Source organism: Canis lupus, chromosome 22, assembly GCF_048164855.1.
Source record: "Canis lupus baileyi chromosome 22, mCanLup2.hap1, whole genome shotgun sequence".
Classification (NCBI taxonomy): Eukaryota; Metazoa; Chordata; class Mammalia; order Carnivora; family Canidae; genus Canis; species Canis lupus.
Window position 1 is genome coordinate 16,292,990 of NC_132859.1, and position 17,364 is coordinate 16,310,353.

At 39.6% G+C, this 17,364-nt stretch overlaps 1 protein-coding gene across 2 annotated transcripts in view; it reads right to left on the reverse strand.

The window, feature by feature from the left end:
* CLSTN2 (calsyntenin 2) overlaps positions 1-17,364 on the reverse strand; it is a 613,123-nt gene that overhangs the window by 374,434 nt on the left and 221,325 nt on the right. For both annotated transcript variants that reach the window (XM_072792507.1, XM_072792508.1), the window contains exon 2: positions 9,677-9,799. In XM_072792507.1, the coding sequence (XP_072648608.1) occupies positions 9,677-9,799 (123 nt within the window). The remainder of the gene's footprint in view (positions 1-9,676; positions 9,800-17,364) is intronic.

Sequence of the window (17,364 nt, forward strand, 5' to 3'; positions counted from 1 at the left end):
CTCTTCTTCCTCCTTAACTGGCCAGCACTTGTTCCTAACCACCTTCCTCTGTACTGGCTCCTAGTCCCTCCTCCAGCCATCCTGAGGGGGTGTCATCCTTAGCACCTGCCTCTGACCACTGAGTACAAGAGGAGCTCATGTGACCACACTCACAGGGGACCCAGCTGCTGCCAAAGTACCTTGTATAACTAGGCTTCCATGGAAAGGCCTGAGACACCGGGATTAAACATAGAACATAATGGAGAAGAGGTGAACAGAAGACTTTTTCAGATGAGATGAGCCCTCCTAAACTTACCTAGACTGAGTTTCCATGCAGCAAAAATACACATGGCCTTCAACATGAGAGAAATGAAAAAAAAAAAAAAAAAAAAAAGGCCCAGTGGCAGGCAATATACAGACAGCTTTAGGGACACTGAGAGCAAGTCTGGTGGATAAAGGAAGAGGATAACTAACAGGAAGAAACAAAATTCAGGGCCAAGACCCCAAATTCATGGACAGCAAAGAAGCTAGGAAGCTCCTCATTCTCTCTCCTGAAGAACAGCTCCACCATAGAAAGGGGCCACCAACCACCTCTGTGCCAGGACAGATGTTTCCTTCTCTTCTCAGCAAGGCCAGCATTTTGTGCTCCAGGCTCTGGGAGCCCAAGGATTATACAGAAGGCCCTGTCCAGTGCTGAGATCTGCCTCCCAAGCTTCTTGGCCATCAGCAGATAAGGAAGGAGGAGTGAACAGCGTGAAAGGGAAACACTGAAGTTATTGCAGTGCTCATGGAGGGATAACCAAGAAAGGGGCCCAAATATGCCCTAACCCCAACTAATCACTGTCCAGGCTGGCAGCTGACAAACTGGTGGAAGAAAGATAATCAAGAATAGAGTCAATTCAATACTTTAATTCTAGAGCGATGGATGTATCAGGTGTTTCTTCCAGTTTGCCTGGCAGGCCCCTCCACCACCACCAGGACCAGGACCACAGATGTGGTCTAATAGGTCTTGCTGCTCCTGGGGACTATAAATGGATGCTGTCATGGCCACTCTCCCCAGAGGTCACAAGCATCATCAACCTGACCAGGTCTTTTGGTTCATTTTCTGGTTGCTGTGCCTTCACACTGCATTTCCCCCCTAGCTTTAAAGTAACTTCTATATTGCCCTGCTGAGTTCTCAATTCATATCCTGACTACAACTGGAAACCCTTAGATGACAGTCACTATATAGTAAGGGAGAGAATTCACCACAGGGATGGAGGCCTGAAGCCTGTGGGGACAGGCACCAAGGGTCTGGCACAGGCTGTGGACAGGGTGTGAGAGTCAGTCCAGTTCTTATTGCCCTGTCTGTTCTGAACCCCACCATCTGCCTGAAAATTGGGCGATCACAGTTCATATCAGCAAAAACATCTGACAACACAATCTCAATCTGTCACTGAAAATAGAACACATCTGTTTTTTTACTCACTATCTATGAACTAAACCATAAACATGAAATCCTGACTCCTGTTGGTTTAAGAAAGGTATTTCAAACAAAGTTGCCCATGGCAGTGTTATATTTTTTACATGGAAAAAATACTGTAAACAACCTAAATATACAAAAATGATGGAATGGTTAAATAAACTATGATATATAAATATGTATTCTACTCTTAAATAATATGTTTAAATGTATTTTAGTCAGCTTGGGAAAGGTCTATGAAAAATGAAAAGACAAAGACTCTGAACCATGTATACTGTGATCCAAATTAATAAGAACTATGTATTTATATATGAAGAGAGAAAGGTCTAGCAGGGTCTTAGGAATGTGGATTAATTTTGTTTCATTCTTTATTCTTCTTAGTAATTTTCACATGTGCTCTAATGAATAGATGCTGGTCCATGTCTTTCTGGTCCTGTTTATTCTTGGCTCTAACTCTGTGAGGTCCAACGCAATAACCCAGACTGTTGATTCCAGAGAATCCACAGTTCTCTGCAAGGACTGCCACAGACTGACTTCAGAGACAGAGTGGGACACCAGGGGGCACCTTTCCTTTGGTGCACAAGAATGAAGAATGACTCCTACCCCTCCCCACAAACCACCTGACATAGATGTTTCTTCTGCTGCCAGTGTCAGAGCTCAGAGAGTGGAGGGGAAGCACAGACTGGAGATGATGGGTAGTCCTGAGGTGGCTGGGTGGGGAATGAGGCCCAGAAGTGGTTGTCCCATGAGGGTGTCCTACTTGGTATTCAATCATAGACATCTTTCATGGTTTGTGCCACTTCTATGAACTATCTACTTATTTACATTTTTCTTTAAATCGGAGTTTTAGGGGCATCTGGGTGGCTCAGTGGGTTAAGCACTGACTCTTGATCTCAGGGTCATGAGATTGAGCCCCATGTCAGGCTCCCCTCTGCTCCGGGTGCAGAGTTTGCTTATCCCTTTCGCTCTCACTCTGCCCCTGATGATACCCCCACCCCCTTCACATGTAGGAACATATGCTCTCACTCTCTCAAATAAATAAATAAATAAATAAAATCTAAAAAAAAAAAAGGGAGTTTTAAAAAACTCAAATGGATTTATTAAAAAATAAAGAAAACATGGGGCATCTTCCTTCAGCTCAGGGTGTGGTCCCGGAGTCCTGGGATGGAGTCCCACATGGGGCTCCCCTCCAGGAGCCTTCTTATCCCCCTGCCTATGTCTCTGCCTCTCTCACTGCATCTCTCATGAATAAATAAATCAAATAAATAAATACATACATACATACAAATAAACTGAAAAGCCAGCAATCCTTGTCTCAAAAAAAAAAAAAAAAAAAGGAACTTAAATAAAATATAACAACAGAATGGTACTGAAATTCTACCTCAACAGTATTGCCCATGGAATGTTTTAAAATAGAGCATGTTTCTTCTTCGTCAAAAAGAGAGATTAGTAAATGTCTGAAAGTTGTTGAGGCTCCTACACTGCCTTTCTCCTTGACATAATCAGAGAGCTTAAAGAAGAATTAAAAAAGGAATAACCTAGTATGGGACTCGGCATTCTTTAACGTTTTGCCCAGGCACCCAGGCAAATCTTTTACTGCCAATGAGATGTATATCCCACACTGGACAACTGGCAGAGGAGAAAGAAGGCAGGACCTGGAGTCCGAGCATCTAGAATTTAGTTACAGGGCTGAGCCATTGTCAGCTACGTAACCTTGAATAGTTACTTCATTTTCTTAAGTCTTGATGTTCTCATTTGCAAAACAGAATCATGATAGCTAACCTTCCTGTTTCAGTGTTGGTGGGAGGTTTGGATATAATCTTATGTGTGCCACAGCTGGCACATATGTATGTGTGTGTGTGTGTGTATGTGTATGTGTATTTATAATAAAAGGGCGTACGGATTGCAGTAACCTACAAGTATATTTTGCAACTAATTACTCTACAGGGACAGATTATAGGTGCAATTTAAGGAAATGCATTCCCAACTAATATTTATAGAGTTCTGTGCAATTTACAAACTACTTACCTACATTATTTAACTAACTGTCCCCACACTGCCCCATGACCAATCTGGGCAACATAGTTTGATGGGTGAGGGCATTAAGCCTTTAGAACAAATTCCAAACTCACTTTTCTCCTTTCTTGAACATCATTATCACAGATTATAATCACAGCATTGTATTCAGCCTAAAATGAATAAAACACTGTGGCTTATTGATGATACTAAGAACTATACTCACTGTGATTACTCTCATTTCTATCTTGCTAGGATTATCAGCACTGTGACATACTGGACATCGACTGGTGGCCAGGAGTGCTCTAGGCACTCAGCATTAGTATCTTACTTAATCCATATACTAACCCAGATGTAGGTACTGTGTTTACTCCCATTTTCAATATTAGGAAACTGTCCCTCAGAGGAGTTCAGTAACTTACCTGAGACCATACAGCTAGCAAATGGAAGAGCCTGAATATAAAGCAACATGTATCGGTCAAGCCTGTGGCTGTTCATACCCTGCATTTACTTCCCACCATGACACAGGAGCTGCACAAGCCCTCGGGGAGGATCCCTGCCACCAGGGCCCTAGGGGGCCTGAAGCACAAACAAGGGTCCTGGGGCAGGTCCAAAGATAAGGGAGCAGATAGGTGGGCAGACGCTGAGCTTAGCAAGGAGGGTGACTAGAGTTAACCAGAAAGAGGGGAGAACCTTCTGCTGCAACCAGCTAATCAAACCAGGCCAAATCATGTCCCAGGCAATTTTCCAGGCAGCCTTCAGAGAGTCACCCAGCCTGAGAAGCCAGCCAATTATGCCTTATCATTCTCTGCTACCCTGTCCCTACAAAAGACAAGTCCAGACTGGCCCAATGTAGACAAATGAACAGTTCTATTATCTCTGAAAGGCAATCTAATTCCCTTCAAATTTAAAAGTCTCCACAGTTTCCTAACAGGCCTCAGTGGGGCTCATGTAGAAATTAATAAGTTCACAGTGTGCCCAGCTTGCTTTCATTATCATTTTTTGCCATGCCATGGACAGGATTTTCATTATTACTCAAGGATTTTCCTGGATCTGATTCTCTAAGAAGGTCATGTCCACAGGGCTCAGACATTAGGTTGAGAACTGAGTTAGGTCTAATGGACTTGCTGAGGTCTGAGGGAGGACTCATGACTGAATGTTGGCACCTCTAGTAATCAGGCGAAGCAGGGATCAAAGGGCAACATCACTGGGAAAAAGAACTCAGAGCAAGTGGTGAAAATCCCCAGGCTGCAGTCCCTGCCACATGGCTGGCCCGCTCTGGGATACTGAGCAAGCTGCTTGGCCTCTTTTCGAGTTGGTTACCTCCTCTACAAAAACGGGCAGAGAAAAGGATATGGAAAACAAAAAACAAAAGACACACAAACCCTTGGATGCATTAAGTTCCTACCATGTCTCAAATCGTGATAACGTGCACCACATTCTTTAAATTTAATCAAAACAACAAATCTAGAAAGTTTGTATTATTTTACAGATGAAGATAGTGAGGCTACCATGATTAGTGATTCTAACACACGGTCACTAAATAATACCAGTAGAATAAGCCACACAGGGCCCAGGGAACGAGACTAGTGCAGTGAGAATGGGACTGCAAACTCCTACAACTATTCTGGAAAGCAATTTAACATGTTTCTGGAACTTTCTCTTTTATTCATCTATTTTTATGATTAATTAGTTTTTGTAATCCAATGTGGAGCCCAACTTGGGCCTTGAACTCATGACCCTGAGATCAAGACCTGAGCTGAGATCAAGAGTCAGGACATTTAACCAACGAAGCCACCCACATGCCCTGTTCCTGGAACTTTCAAACGTTTGACCAAATAATTCCAATTCTGGAAATCCACTCAAATGGTAGAACCAGAAAGGTAGACACAGTATATTAAAAAAGAATTGTAATAGAGAAGTTGCTTACCACCTCATACCTGTCAGAATGACTATCATCAAAAAGACAAGAGTTGAGTATTGGCAAAGATGCAGAGAAAGGGAACACGTGCACTGATGGTGGGAATGTAAAATGGTATAGCCACTATCAAAACAGTATGGAGGTTCCTCAAAAAAATTACAAACAGAAATACCATATGATGTATCAATCCCACTTCTGGGTTTAAATTCAGGATTTCAAAGAGATATCTGCATCCCCATGTCATAATTCACAATTGCCAAGATATGGAAACAACTCAAGTGTCTGTCAATGGATAAATGGATAAAGAAGATGTGAAGATGTGATACATACATACATACACACAACACAATGGAATGTTATTCAGCCATGAGAAAGAAGAAAATCTTGCCATTTGTGACAACATGCATGGACTGTGAGGACATTATGGTCAGTGGAATTAAGCACAGAGAAACAAACACTGTATGATCTCACTTGTACATGAAATCTATATGGCTTATCTGTGCAATCGCTTGTATCATATACATAATATTGCTTATATGTAGATTCACTTATATGTGAAATTGGCTTTAAAAAGCCAAACTCACAGAAATAGGGAGTAGAATGGTGGTTTATCAGGGGTGAAGAATGGGGGAAATTGGGAAATATTATCAAAGGGTGGAAACTTTCAGTTTCTAAATGAACTGAGTAACTGTATGGCCTGGTGATTATAGTTAACAACATTCGTTGTATTATTTACTTGAAAATTGCTAAGAGAGTAGATCTTAAATGTTCTCACCACACACACACACAAATGGTGAGTATTTGAGGTGATGGAGGTGTTAACTAACACTATGGTGGTAATCATTTTGCAATATAGAAGTTTATCAAATCAATATGCTGTGCTTCTTAAACTTACACCATGTGATATGACAATTTTATCTTAATAAAGCCAAAAAAAACAGAGAATGGTAAGCTATAGAAGGACGTCATGTAGCTATTTAACCAGATGCAGAATAATATTTAATGAAATGGTATGTTTTCACTAGTTTAGTGGGAAAAATAAATTGTTAGAATTGAATATGAGGGGATGCCTGGGTGGCTCAGCAGTTGAGCATCTGCCTTCGGCTCAGGGCATGATCCCAGGATCTGGGATCGAGTCCTGCATCGGGTTCCCTGCAAGGAGCCTGCTTCTCCCTCTGCCTCTGTCTCTGCCTCTCTTTCTGTGTCTCTCATGAATAAATAAAGAAATCTTTAGAAAAAAAAAAGAATTGAATATGAGGTATGATCACAATTTTTGGAAAAAAAAAAAAGAGTAGAAAACTGACTGGAAGGAAATACACCAAAATGTTAACAGAAGCTCGCTCTGGAGGTAAGAAAACACATTTTTCATGCTTTTTTGTGTTTCACTATATTTTTCACATTTTCTACAATAAACACTTATTGTCATAATCAGGAAAAATACAGTAAAAGCTATTCCATATCCCTGATTTTGCATTTATATGCAAAGCACACTCATGACTTCCTATGTAAAATACATAGGAACTTTTTTCTTAGAAAAGTTTTTAAATGGGGGAAATCACAAAAGAGATGAGACAGAGCAAAAATGATATGGCTGGAACCATCTCCCAACAAGCTTAGAGCTCACCTCATAGGCTAAATTGGAAATAAAGACCAGTGGGAAAGGGGTGGAAAAACTGACACACAATGCAAGAACAGTTGATAAGGGGGAGACTAAAAGCTGCAGTTGACTTCCAGAACTGATGGAGCTGGCAGATATGAATTTTTCAATTTTATGAGAATGATAGGGATCTGAAATAAATCTTCAGTATTTTCTTTTTAAGATAAATGTTTTAAAATAAACGTCTGTAGCATGGATGGATGGCTAGTGCCCGTGTCCTGTCTTAGAGCTGATCATAAATAACACTGAGAAAAATAGCTTTGACCATTCCAAAAAGCACCTTTATTTTTTACTCTTAAGAGCTTTGGAAGATTATATTTTGATGCATTAAGCTAGATCTTTTTTATGCAGCTACAAATATCAAGAGGAGCATAGAAATTTTCTTCAGATGGAAATAACTACTCAGGGCTTGGCTTAGAAGCAAATCTTAGTTTCCAGATGTGCCTGAAAACCAGTGGGCACATCTAATGGTCAGAATATAAATTCTACAAATTCAAGTTTAAAGAGGCATTGGATAAATTGATTCATGAATTACGAAGCCCATTGGTGAATCTTAAGGTGGAATTATTAATTGTTCTGCAGCCCCATAACCAAGGAAAACAAGTAACCTCTTATAAGTTCAACCTTCAAATATCAGATTTACTTAAACTGTTTTTCTTCCCACTTTGATCTGTGCATTAAAGAGCTTATATCTTTACTGTAGGACAGCTTCTTCAACAACTTCAGTTTCTTAGTTCACTATTGTAGGAGAACAGGGTTATGCTGAGGGTAGACATAATGAGGAATCAGACACATCCTTCATCTTTCAAAGCATTAGCTTCATTACACTAAAGTGACTTAATGGCACACATTTACTTCCTGTTTAATATGTCATGGGTTTTTTCCTGTTACATTTTAAAGAGGAATCACACACTCGAAAAGAAAGGTGAACGAGAGGACCTGCTTGATGGCAGGACCTCTGTACATAGACTGTAGAGAAGGGGCTGAGGGAAGCCAGGAGCACATGCTCTGTCTAAAGATGGAAGCAATGACTCAGCCCTGTGTTTCTGATCTGGTTCATCAAGATAAACCAGAATCCTGCCTTTTTATCCTAAATCTCCCAATTTTTAAATACTGCCTCTATTTTGTTAAGCATACAGTGCATGCCAAACCAAACATTTCCATCACCCAAACAGTTTTGCTAGTGTTTATTTTAAACTCTCATTCCCAGAATGGGGGGGGGGGGTACGGGGGAGGGTTAAGAATTGCTGATTAACCCTAGTATCACCTAGTTATGCCCAAGAAGTGGAGGCACTGGAATATTCCCAGGCTGGCAGAGAAGGTGTGGGGATGACAACTCATCTTTTATGGAAAAGACAGCATAAGATTCACACTTCCAAGTGGAATTTGTTGAGCCAGGACCTCTGAGGATGGCTGGAGGACATATGGAAATATCCTAATCCTAAACACCATGGAAGTCACAGTTAGGTGCCATTTGTGGTTATCATTCTACATATAATAATGATAAAGCCTTCTTCTGAGAGTCAAGATATCTCCCCCATGCTCCAAAAGAATGCTTATGGGTTTATCTTCACGTAACACTGAATTTCCCCATGTAACCCACCTCCTTGCTCCTTACTTTACAATGTTCTGTAATGAAAAAAGGGCCTTCATAGAGCTTATCTCTTAGAAGTGTGAAAGAACTGATTTTTTTTTTTTTCCCAAGTAGCTCATAATGTAGCAGACAAACTGTCAGAAAAAATAGACTTCATCATGGTGAAAACTTCAGCCTGGCACCCATCTATCATAAAGCAATCTTCTAGAAATCTTGAAAACCTTCATTAAATTTCCTGTCTTTCTCCTGACAGTTATAAAATGTTAACAATATTATTCATGATGCAGCATCTTCAGAAATTCTTTGTCCATTCTCTCCTCCCCTACCACCAGCCATCCCCTTCTCTTTGCCAAAATCTGTGTAAAAATGAGACATAGCCATATTCTTCACAGACCCTTCCTGAGGCCTGGCCCTTACAGGATGTTAGAGAAGGAAGTAGTCATAATTTTGATGATAATAAGAAGACTCTCTAGCCACATGCTGCAGAAAGCAAAATGGCACGGTCTTCTGATTCTTCCACCAAAAGCCACACCCACTGTGAAGCTTGAGGGCACAGCCCTGTTCTATCCTTAGCAAATATTTCCTGGTCCTTTTTTTCTTTCCCTTTTCTCTTGCCAACCTACCAAGCTATAAGTCTCCACCTGTTCATGATATATGGATAGTGGGGACAGGGGCTCACAAACTAATCCATCCATAGGTCATCTTTCTAGAGGGAAAATTATCCCCCTACAGACTCTACTAGCCCAGGTTTTCCAATCCCAAGAGGCTACCTCAGTAATATACCATCTCTCAGAAAACGAAATAAAGGTATTGCATTGGAGGCAATACCAAGGAAAAAAAATCAGAAATCAGAAATCAGAACCATATCAGATATCAGAACCATAGCAGCAGTCAGAAGAGGCATACAGCTTTGAAATCACAGGATGATCTATGAGACACACAGGGGATGATATATATATATATATAGCCGAGGCCTGGGCTCTGTAGAGGTTTCCCAGCATGTCTCCAAACTGAGCCAAGCACAACCATAGTAAGCCATCATCTTACCTGCAAAAGGAACTGGTGCATCTTTATCCAGGGCTACAAGTGGTGGATCCAAGATGACTGTGTCATTGTTCTCAGTTATGACTCCGTGATATGAAGTCTCGATCCATGGTTTATGCTTGTTGACTAGAATAGAATGGAAAAACAAAATAAAGTTTGACTTTCAAGGTCATCACTTGACTAGCTAATCCATAATAATATTAATAATAATACAATTATAATATTGATATTATATAATATTAATACTATGATAGTATTAATATAATATTAGTGATAGGCTCTCATCCAACAACCACATGAGAAAAGAGCATGTTAGTCCCATTTTATACCTCAGTAACCTTCAGAAAAGTGAGATTCAGAGAGAAGTTCAACAATTCACGTAAGGTACACAGGGCAGCATCAAGACTCAAACACATCTTGGGCTCTAAAACCATGGATCTTTAACCTTACCCAAATCCCCTTATTTCTACTTCTGGATCCCCAGTGTAGACGGCTACTGTTAAAAACTGGCTAAAACCTTTAGTTCATAAATGTTACTATTAATAGATTTTTCAGGGTTAAAACCCATTATCAATCCATGAACTAGCAGATCATGGCTGTGTGCTTGAATTTCTGACCTCATTTCTGACCTCCTAATCTGATCCATCATTACATATTGTTACTGCATTTTATATGCATACGTATCTGTATAAGTACCAACATATGTGTAAAGATACAACAGACATTTGAATAATCTCTGATCACTTGAAAACTATGTCTATCTTAATGGTCTAAATTACCAAGCAATTTAAGTTGTTCTTCAGTAATTTGACCAGGTGAATGATACATTATCTATTGGAAAATTAACACACTCAAAATTCATACCAAATAAATGTTACTGTTTGAACTGTGACCCTGGAAAAAAAAGATAGGTAGGAGTCCTAACCTTCAGTACCTTGGAATGTGACCTTATTTGGAGAGATTCTTTAAAGGGGTAATCAAGTAAAAATGAGGTCATCTGGGCAGGCTTTAATCCAAAATGACCGGTGTCCTTACAAAAAGGGGAAATTTGGACAGAGACATACATTCACACATGTGATTGCCTGTGTTCTGTTGCCACCAGCCAAGGAACTACCAAAGCCAGGAGAGACAGCCTGGGACAGACCTTTCCCTCATACCTTCAGAGTAAGCATGGTCCTGTCAACAACTTTATTTCAGGTTTCTGGCCTCTAGAACTATGAGACAATAAATTTTTGTTATTCTAAGCCACATAGTTAGTAGTACTTTGTTAAGGCAGTCCTAACAAATGAATACAAGAAACTTATCATCAACAGGCACTCATGAAGGGTAGAGAATTTAAATAAAACTTGTGCTGGGGGGAGCCCACATGGCTCAGTGGTTTAGCGCCACCTTCAGCGTAGGGCCTGATCCTGGAGACCTGGGATCAAGTCCCACGCCAGGCTCCCTGCATGGAGCCTGCTTCTCCCTCTGTCTGTGTCTCTGCCTTTCTCTCTGTGTTGTCTCTCATGAATAAATAAATAAAATCTTTTTTTTTTAAAAAAAGAACAAAAAAAAACCTTGTGCTAGGGTTGGTGTAATATTCCTATGTGAATATCCCATATCTGCCAATTCCAGATTTGTTCAGACCCAGCCATCACCTCTCTGGTGGGCTGCAGTGGCCTCCTGACTGGTCTTCCAGGAAGATATCCTATCCCATTCCAATCCATCCTCTCCACAGGCATTAAACATAATCCTCAAATATTAATCTGATTACTCAACTGTGGTCTCCTTGGTTTGTCCTTTTACACTCACACAAGTCTGAGTGCAGAGTAGGTGCTTTAGAAATAAAATAATAGGTTAGAGGGAGTCCTAGAATAGTCAGAGACGTCCTGATACCAATTCTCACACCCTGCTTCACAGTTTGAAAGATACTGTCATATATGTAATGATACCCACAGCAACCTAAGAGGTAGGTGTGATCATTATGAAAATGATGAAGAAACCATTTTTACAAGCCACAGGGTTAAAAATTAATAATTGGGAAGACCAAAAACGCTCATACTTGGTGATATCCAAAAAGTACACACATGTGCACACACACATATCATATTATAATATATAGTCATGCACATTATAATATATAACACACATTATAATATACATATTATAGTACAGAATTTTCAGTAGCCACCGCAAAGCAAGAGCTTATAAAATTGAGAACATCTCTGCTGCAGTGGCTCCTGTCCCCTTCCTGAACCATCATGCTTCAAAAGGTCACTTAAGAGTTGCTCCAGGATTGGTGGTAGCCTCAAGGTGGCCACCATATTGCTCCCACTCATCCATTCCACAGCACAGCAATCATGAACCAACCAAGAGGCAGTTTAGTGGGGCAGGGACACAAGCCTTTCTCTTCTTAGGTCTTGTCTACTGAGATCCATTTCTGAGGATTGGATCATGCCCAGGGCAGAGAACAGCTCTGCCCACTGCAGGTCTGAATGGGACATCAGGTTCCTCCATGCTCACATGCTGGCATTCAAACCAGTGCTTCATTATGGACTCTGGAAGAATTACAGCCACCCTGGGCTGTCCCCACATGCCTTTGCTCTTTTATTAGCCATCAACACAAATGCAATGTAAATAATTTGCAGCTGTTGAGAGAAACAATTAATCATTTTTCTCCTTTAATTAAACCTATGGGTCTATTCATTAGAAATGTGTATAGAGGATATGCCACAAGCTCATCCAGTGTTTCAGATTCACTGTAGCACTTGACGCGATGGCAGACAACAAAATCTAGAGTCACAGTTGCTGGGTTTCAAGCCTGGCTTAGTCAATTCGGGCTGGTTCTATGTGAGTCAGTTGGCCACTCAGAGTGTCAACTCCTTCAACAGTAAAATGGGGAAAATGATATCACTCGCAGGGTTGTTATGTCATTCAGATGCCCTGGGCTGGACACACAGTCCCTGACCTTTCATTACTCAGACTCATCACCCTGCTTTCTGGGCACTGACCATGTCAGTAGGTAGGTGACTTCTAGACCTTAGGGTTGAGTGGGATTGGGTTTATTTCCTTCTCTCTATAGGCCTGCCACCCTTTTCTCCTTTTAGTTGAGTAGCTATCACATATTAGGCATTTTACATACATTCATTAATCCTTACCACAGCCCCATTAGGTAAGATTTTACACCTCATTTTGCAGGTGAGGAACTGAAGCTCAGAGGGGTTTAAATGTTCCTTTTTTGGAAAATACAAGTGTTAATATCCCTACAATTTCCTCATTTTTCTCCCACCTTCTAACTTACTTCAGATCTTTCTTGACTTTCTCTTTGTCAAAATTGATAAATATTTGCATTTTGATGTGTAAGCAAAATTAAATCTTCTTTGCTTTGTCAGTAGATCGAATCCTCATGGTTGCAAACCAATAACTTAAATTTACATTATTTTGACTGTGAGACTTTTGTTCATGGCTGAGCCAAGTATTATATGCAAGGATTACTTTTCCTTCTTAATGGTTCAACTGTCATTCCACAGGTGACATTCTTTATATCCAGACCAACTGGACTGTTGATCCATTCACACCATCAAATAACTGAAATATTTGAAACCATCCTCCTTTGTATATTCATTTTCTGAACGTAATAATTATCTTTTTCTTTCTATTGAGTTATGAAACACATGACCTTTTCCACAATTCCCAAACATATTATAGCTTTTTAATCATTCCATCTATTACTCGTTTCTCATTTGCAAAATGGAGATAATTCATAGCAATATTGTAAAAATTGCATGAGATCATTTAGGCAAATCTAGTACTCCTGACATGAATAGGCATTCAAATATTCTTAAGTTCCTCTAAGCCCATCTCATGCTTCTGAGTGGCTGAAGTATGGCCTTGCACTCTCAGAGGTAGTTAGCCCAGCTCCATTCATTCAACCAATATTTACGGGGCACCTAAAATACGCAAAAACAGCTTAAGGTTTGAGAGTAAATAGGTGGGGGGGGGGGTGGTTCCTGAAAGAAATATTTGACAAAATTTAGCATCCATTCATAATCAAAATGATCAGCAAATTAAGATTAAAAGGGAACTTCCACAATCTGATAAAGAACTTTTGTAGAAAGTACTTTAGTAGTGCACTACTCATGTTGTACTGGAAGTTCTAACCCATTCAATAAGGCAAGAAAAAATAATATTGTAAATTAAAAAGTAAAATTGCCTTTATTTGCAAGGAACATGAGCCTCAATGAAGCAAATTCAATAGGATCTACTAAAATGCTACTAGAATAAATGAATTTAGGAAGACCATGGTACATAAAGTCAATATATAAAAATCAATCATATTTTTATGTACTAGCAGTAAACTATTGGAGATTTAAACAAAAATACTAATATGATAATATCAACAACCATGAAATATTTGGGAATAACTCTCACAAAATACATGTAGTAACTGTATAGCAAAGACTCTAATAAGATATTGCTGAAAGAATTTAAAGAGGATCTAGAGCAGTCTTACTGGAGATATAGACGATGTTTATGATTTGGTAGAGTCAATATAGCTAAATGTAAATTTTTCCCTAATTGATTAATGCAATCCAAATCAAAATAATAGGATTTTTTAAATGGATAATCTAATTCTAAAAGCTATGTGGAAATGAAAACATCTGATATAGCCAAAACAACTCTGAAACAAAGGGCAAATTTAAAAGACTCACACCACTTGATTTTAAGCTTATTATAAAGCTACTCTAATCAAGTATTAAGGTTTTAACATAAGATAGACAAACAGATCAACAGAAAAAATAAAGAATGCAGAAAAAGATACACATATACATGATCAATTAATTTCTTTTTTTTTTTGATCAATTAATTTCTGATAAACTTTCCAAGAAAATCCAATGGAAGGAAGGATAGTCTTTCATTTATGCTGCAAAAAAATTGGATATCCATCTTTTTAAAAAAATATTTCAATTATACTGCACATTACACACAAAAATTATCTTGAAATGGACCATCGTCCTAAATGTAGGACTTAAAAGTTATGAAACCTTTAAAACATCCATAAAAGAAAAGCTCAGTGTCTTTGGGTTAGGCAAAGGTTTATTAGGAGGAACAAAAAGAATACTGAATAAAAGATAAACTTGATACATCAAACTCCATAAAACTATAAATTTCTATTCTTTGAAAACACTCTACAGAAAACATGTTTTTAAAAAGCCACAGACTGGGGGCAGCCCCGGTGGCCCAGCGGTTTATGCCGCCATCAGCCCGGGGTGTGATCCTGGAGACCCAGGATCAAGTGCCATGTCAGGCTCCCTGCACGGAGCCTGCTTCTCCCTCTGCCTGTGTCTCTGCCTCTCCCTCTCTCTCTCTGTGTCTCTCATGAATAAATAAATAAAATCTTAAAAAAAAAAATAAACCACAGACTGGGAGATAATATTTGTGAGACATATCTCACAAAGGACTTATATCCAGAAATATATAAAGAACTCCTGCAACTCAATAATGGGAAAAATCATCTGTAACAAGGGGGGAGGGGGGCAAAAATTTGAACAGACCTGTCACCAGAGGAAATAAGAACATGAAATGATGTTCAACATTAGTAGTTATCAAGGATATGTAAGTTAAAGCCACAATTGGATGTCACCACACCACCACTAGAATGGTTAAAATAAGACCGACAATACCAAATTCTAATGAAGATGTGAAGCAATTGAAACTCTCATACACTGTTGGTATGAATGTAAAATAATACAGTCACTTTGGAAAATAGTTTAGCAATTTCTTATAAAATGACTCAGCAATTCCATTCCTGGGATCTATCCCAAGACAAATGAAAACATAAATTACCCAAAAAGACTTGTATGTAAATGCCCGTAGAATCTTTATTCAAAATAGTACAAAACTGGAAAATAAAATGGCTATCAACTAGTGAATGTATAAACAAACTGCAGTGTATCTATATAATGGACATCTATTCAACAGTAAAAAGAAATCAGCTACAGATCCATACAACAAAATGGTTGAATATCTAAAGCATTTCTCTGGTGAAATGAAGTGAAAGAAGTCAGACACAAAAGACTACAGGCCTCTTTGACGCCATTCATGTGATATTCTAGAAAATGCCAAAGTATAAGGGCAGATTATGGATCAGTAGTTGTCAGGGTCTGGGGGTGGAGTAAGGTATGCTATAAAGGGACACAAGGGAACTTGTGGATGATGGAACTGTTGTGCATCTTGGCTGTGGTGGTGGTTACATTTCTGTGCGCCTTTGGCAAAATTTAGCAATCTGCACATTTCAAAAGATTAAATTTTATTATATATAAATTACACATATCATTTATAATGTGGTAAGAACAAAGTTCCTATTTTCAAGGGTCCCTCAGACTGGAGAGGGATCCATGATAACCGGTATGGCAAGAGATCGATAAGCAAAGAAAAAGCAGATTGCTCCAGAAAAAGAAAGGAGAAGTACTAATCCAGGCATGGTTATATAGAATTACTTCCTGGAGACAGTAGATTTGAAGTTATGAGCAGTAGGAATCAAGCAGGGATAAAGGTTGCAGGGGTTCCAGGCAGAGGAACATGCGTGGGAAAAGACCAATGGTGAAAGCACTTGGTGCACCACAGGGGAAATGTGAATATTTAGGTTTGGTTGAGAATGAAGTCTGAGGGGCAAGTCCAGCCAAGAGGCAGGACTCACAGATAGTATCTACATCACCCAGGGCTTAATGGCATTGGCATATATGGATTCATCCAGGAGCCACTTCCAAACGCTGGCTTCGTGGGACACCAGAGAATCAACTCCTTCCAGAAAAAAGCAATAGGTGTTGATGCTTGTGCCTTGGCTGTTGTTTCTTATGCAATCTGTTCCCTCCCTTGACAACTGTTCTGCCTTTTTGTTCCAACAGACTGAGGCCAGTCAGCTCATGCTTTTTTCTATTTGGATGTAACTTCAGAAGAGCTGACTTTTTATCAGTTCTTCACGAGATAACGTCCCTGTTACATAATTCTTCTCGAGGCTGAAGTTTGTCATATCATGTCCCCCGAGGACTGCTTCTTGCTTCTATCTTGTGTCTTTCCCACACTGTTTCAGCATCTGGAGAAATGCCTGTATCTTTGCACTAATACAGAGGAAACACCAGTGTGATATTTCTGCTCCATTTACAGAGAAATTAGGTCTTGCCACCCAATACGTCTTTAACTAGGGTGCAGATGCATTCTTAGGAGCACTCCTTGCCTTCCTCTCTTTGCCTCCACCTTTGAAAAAGTGCATTAACACTCAATCCAAGCAGCAGGGCCAAGCAGCTGATGATTTACCCTTTCAATCTTTCTACTCTCATCCTAAAGTTGACCCTCAGAACTTCAATACCTCCCTCTGGGTAAAAGTGAACTGTTAGTTAAAAAAAAAAAAATACTGTACTGATTACAAAATGCTCTAGAAAGGTTAACTTACACCCCAGTAAATAGGTCAGTCTCATGGTCAGGCTGGTCTTTTGCCTGTGGTGCCCAGTTTTCCCCTTCTGACCTGATGCCCTGGCAGAGGTGCTTAGTCCCCTGGTGGATATCCAGCCCCAGGGGAAATCTATGGGTAGAGTAGGCTGGGCAAGTTGGTTGGATCTTTCAACCTTCATTTAAGAGGCAGGCTCAGAACCTATCATTTATTTAGTGATGGATACAGTTCTTAAAAGATTTTATCTATCTATCTATCTATC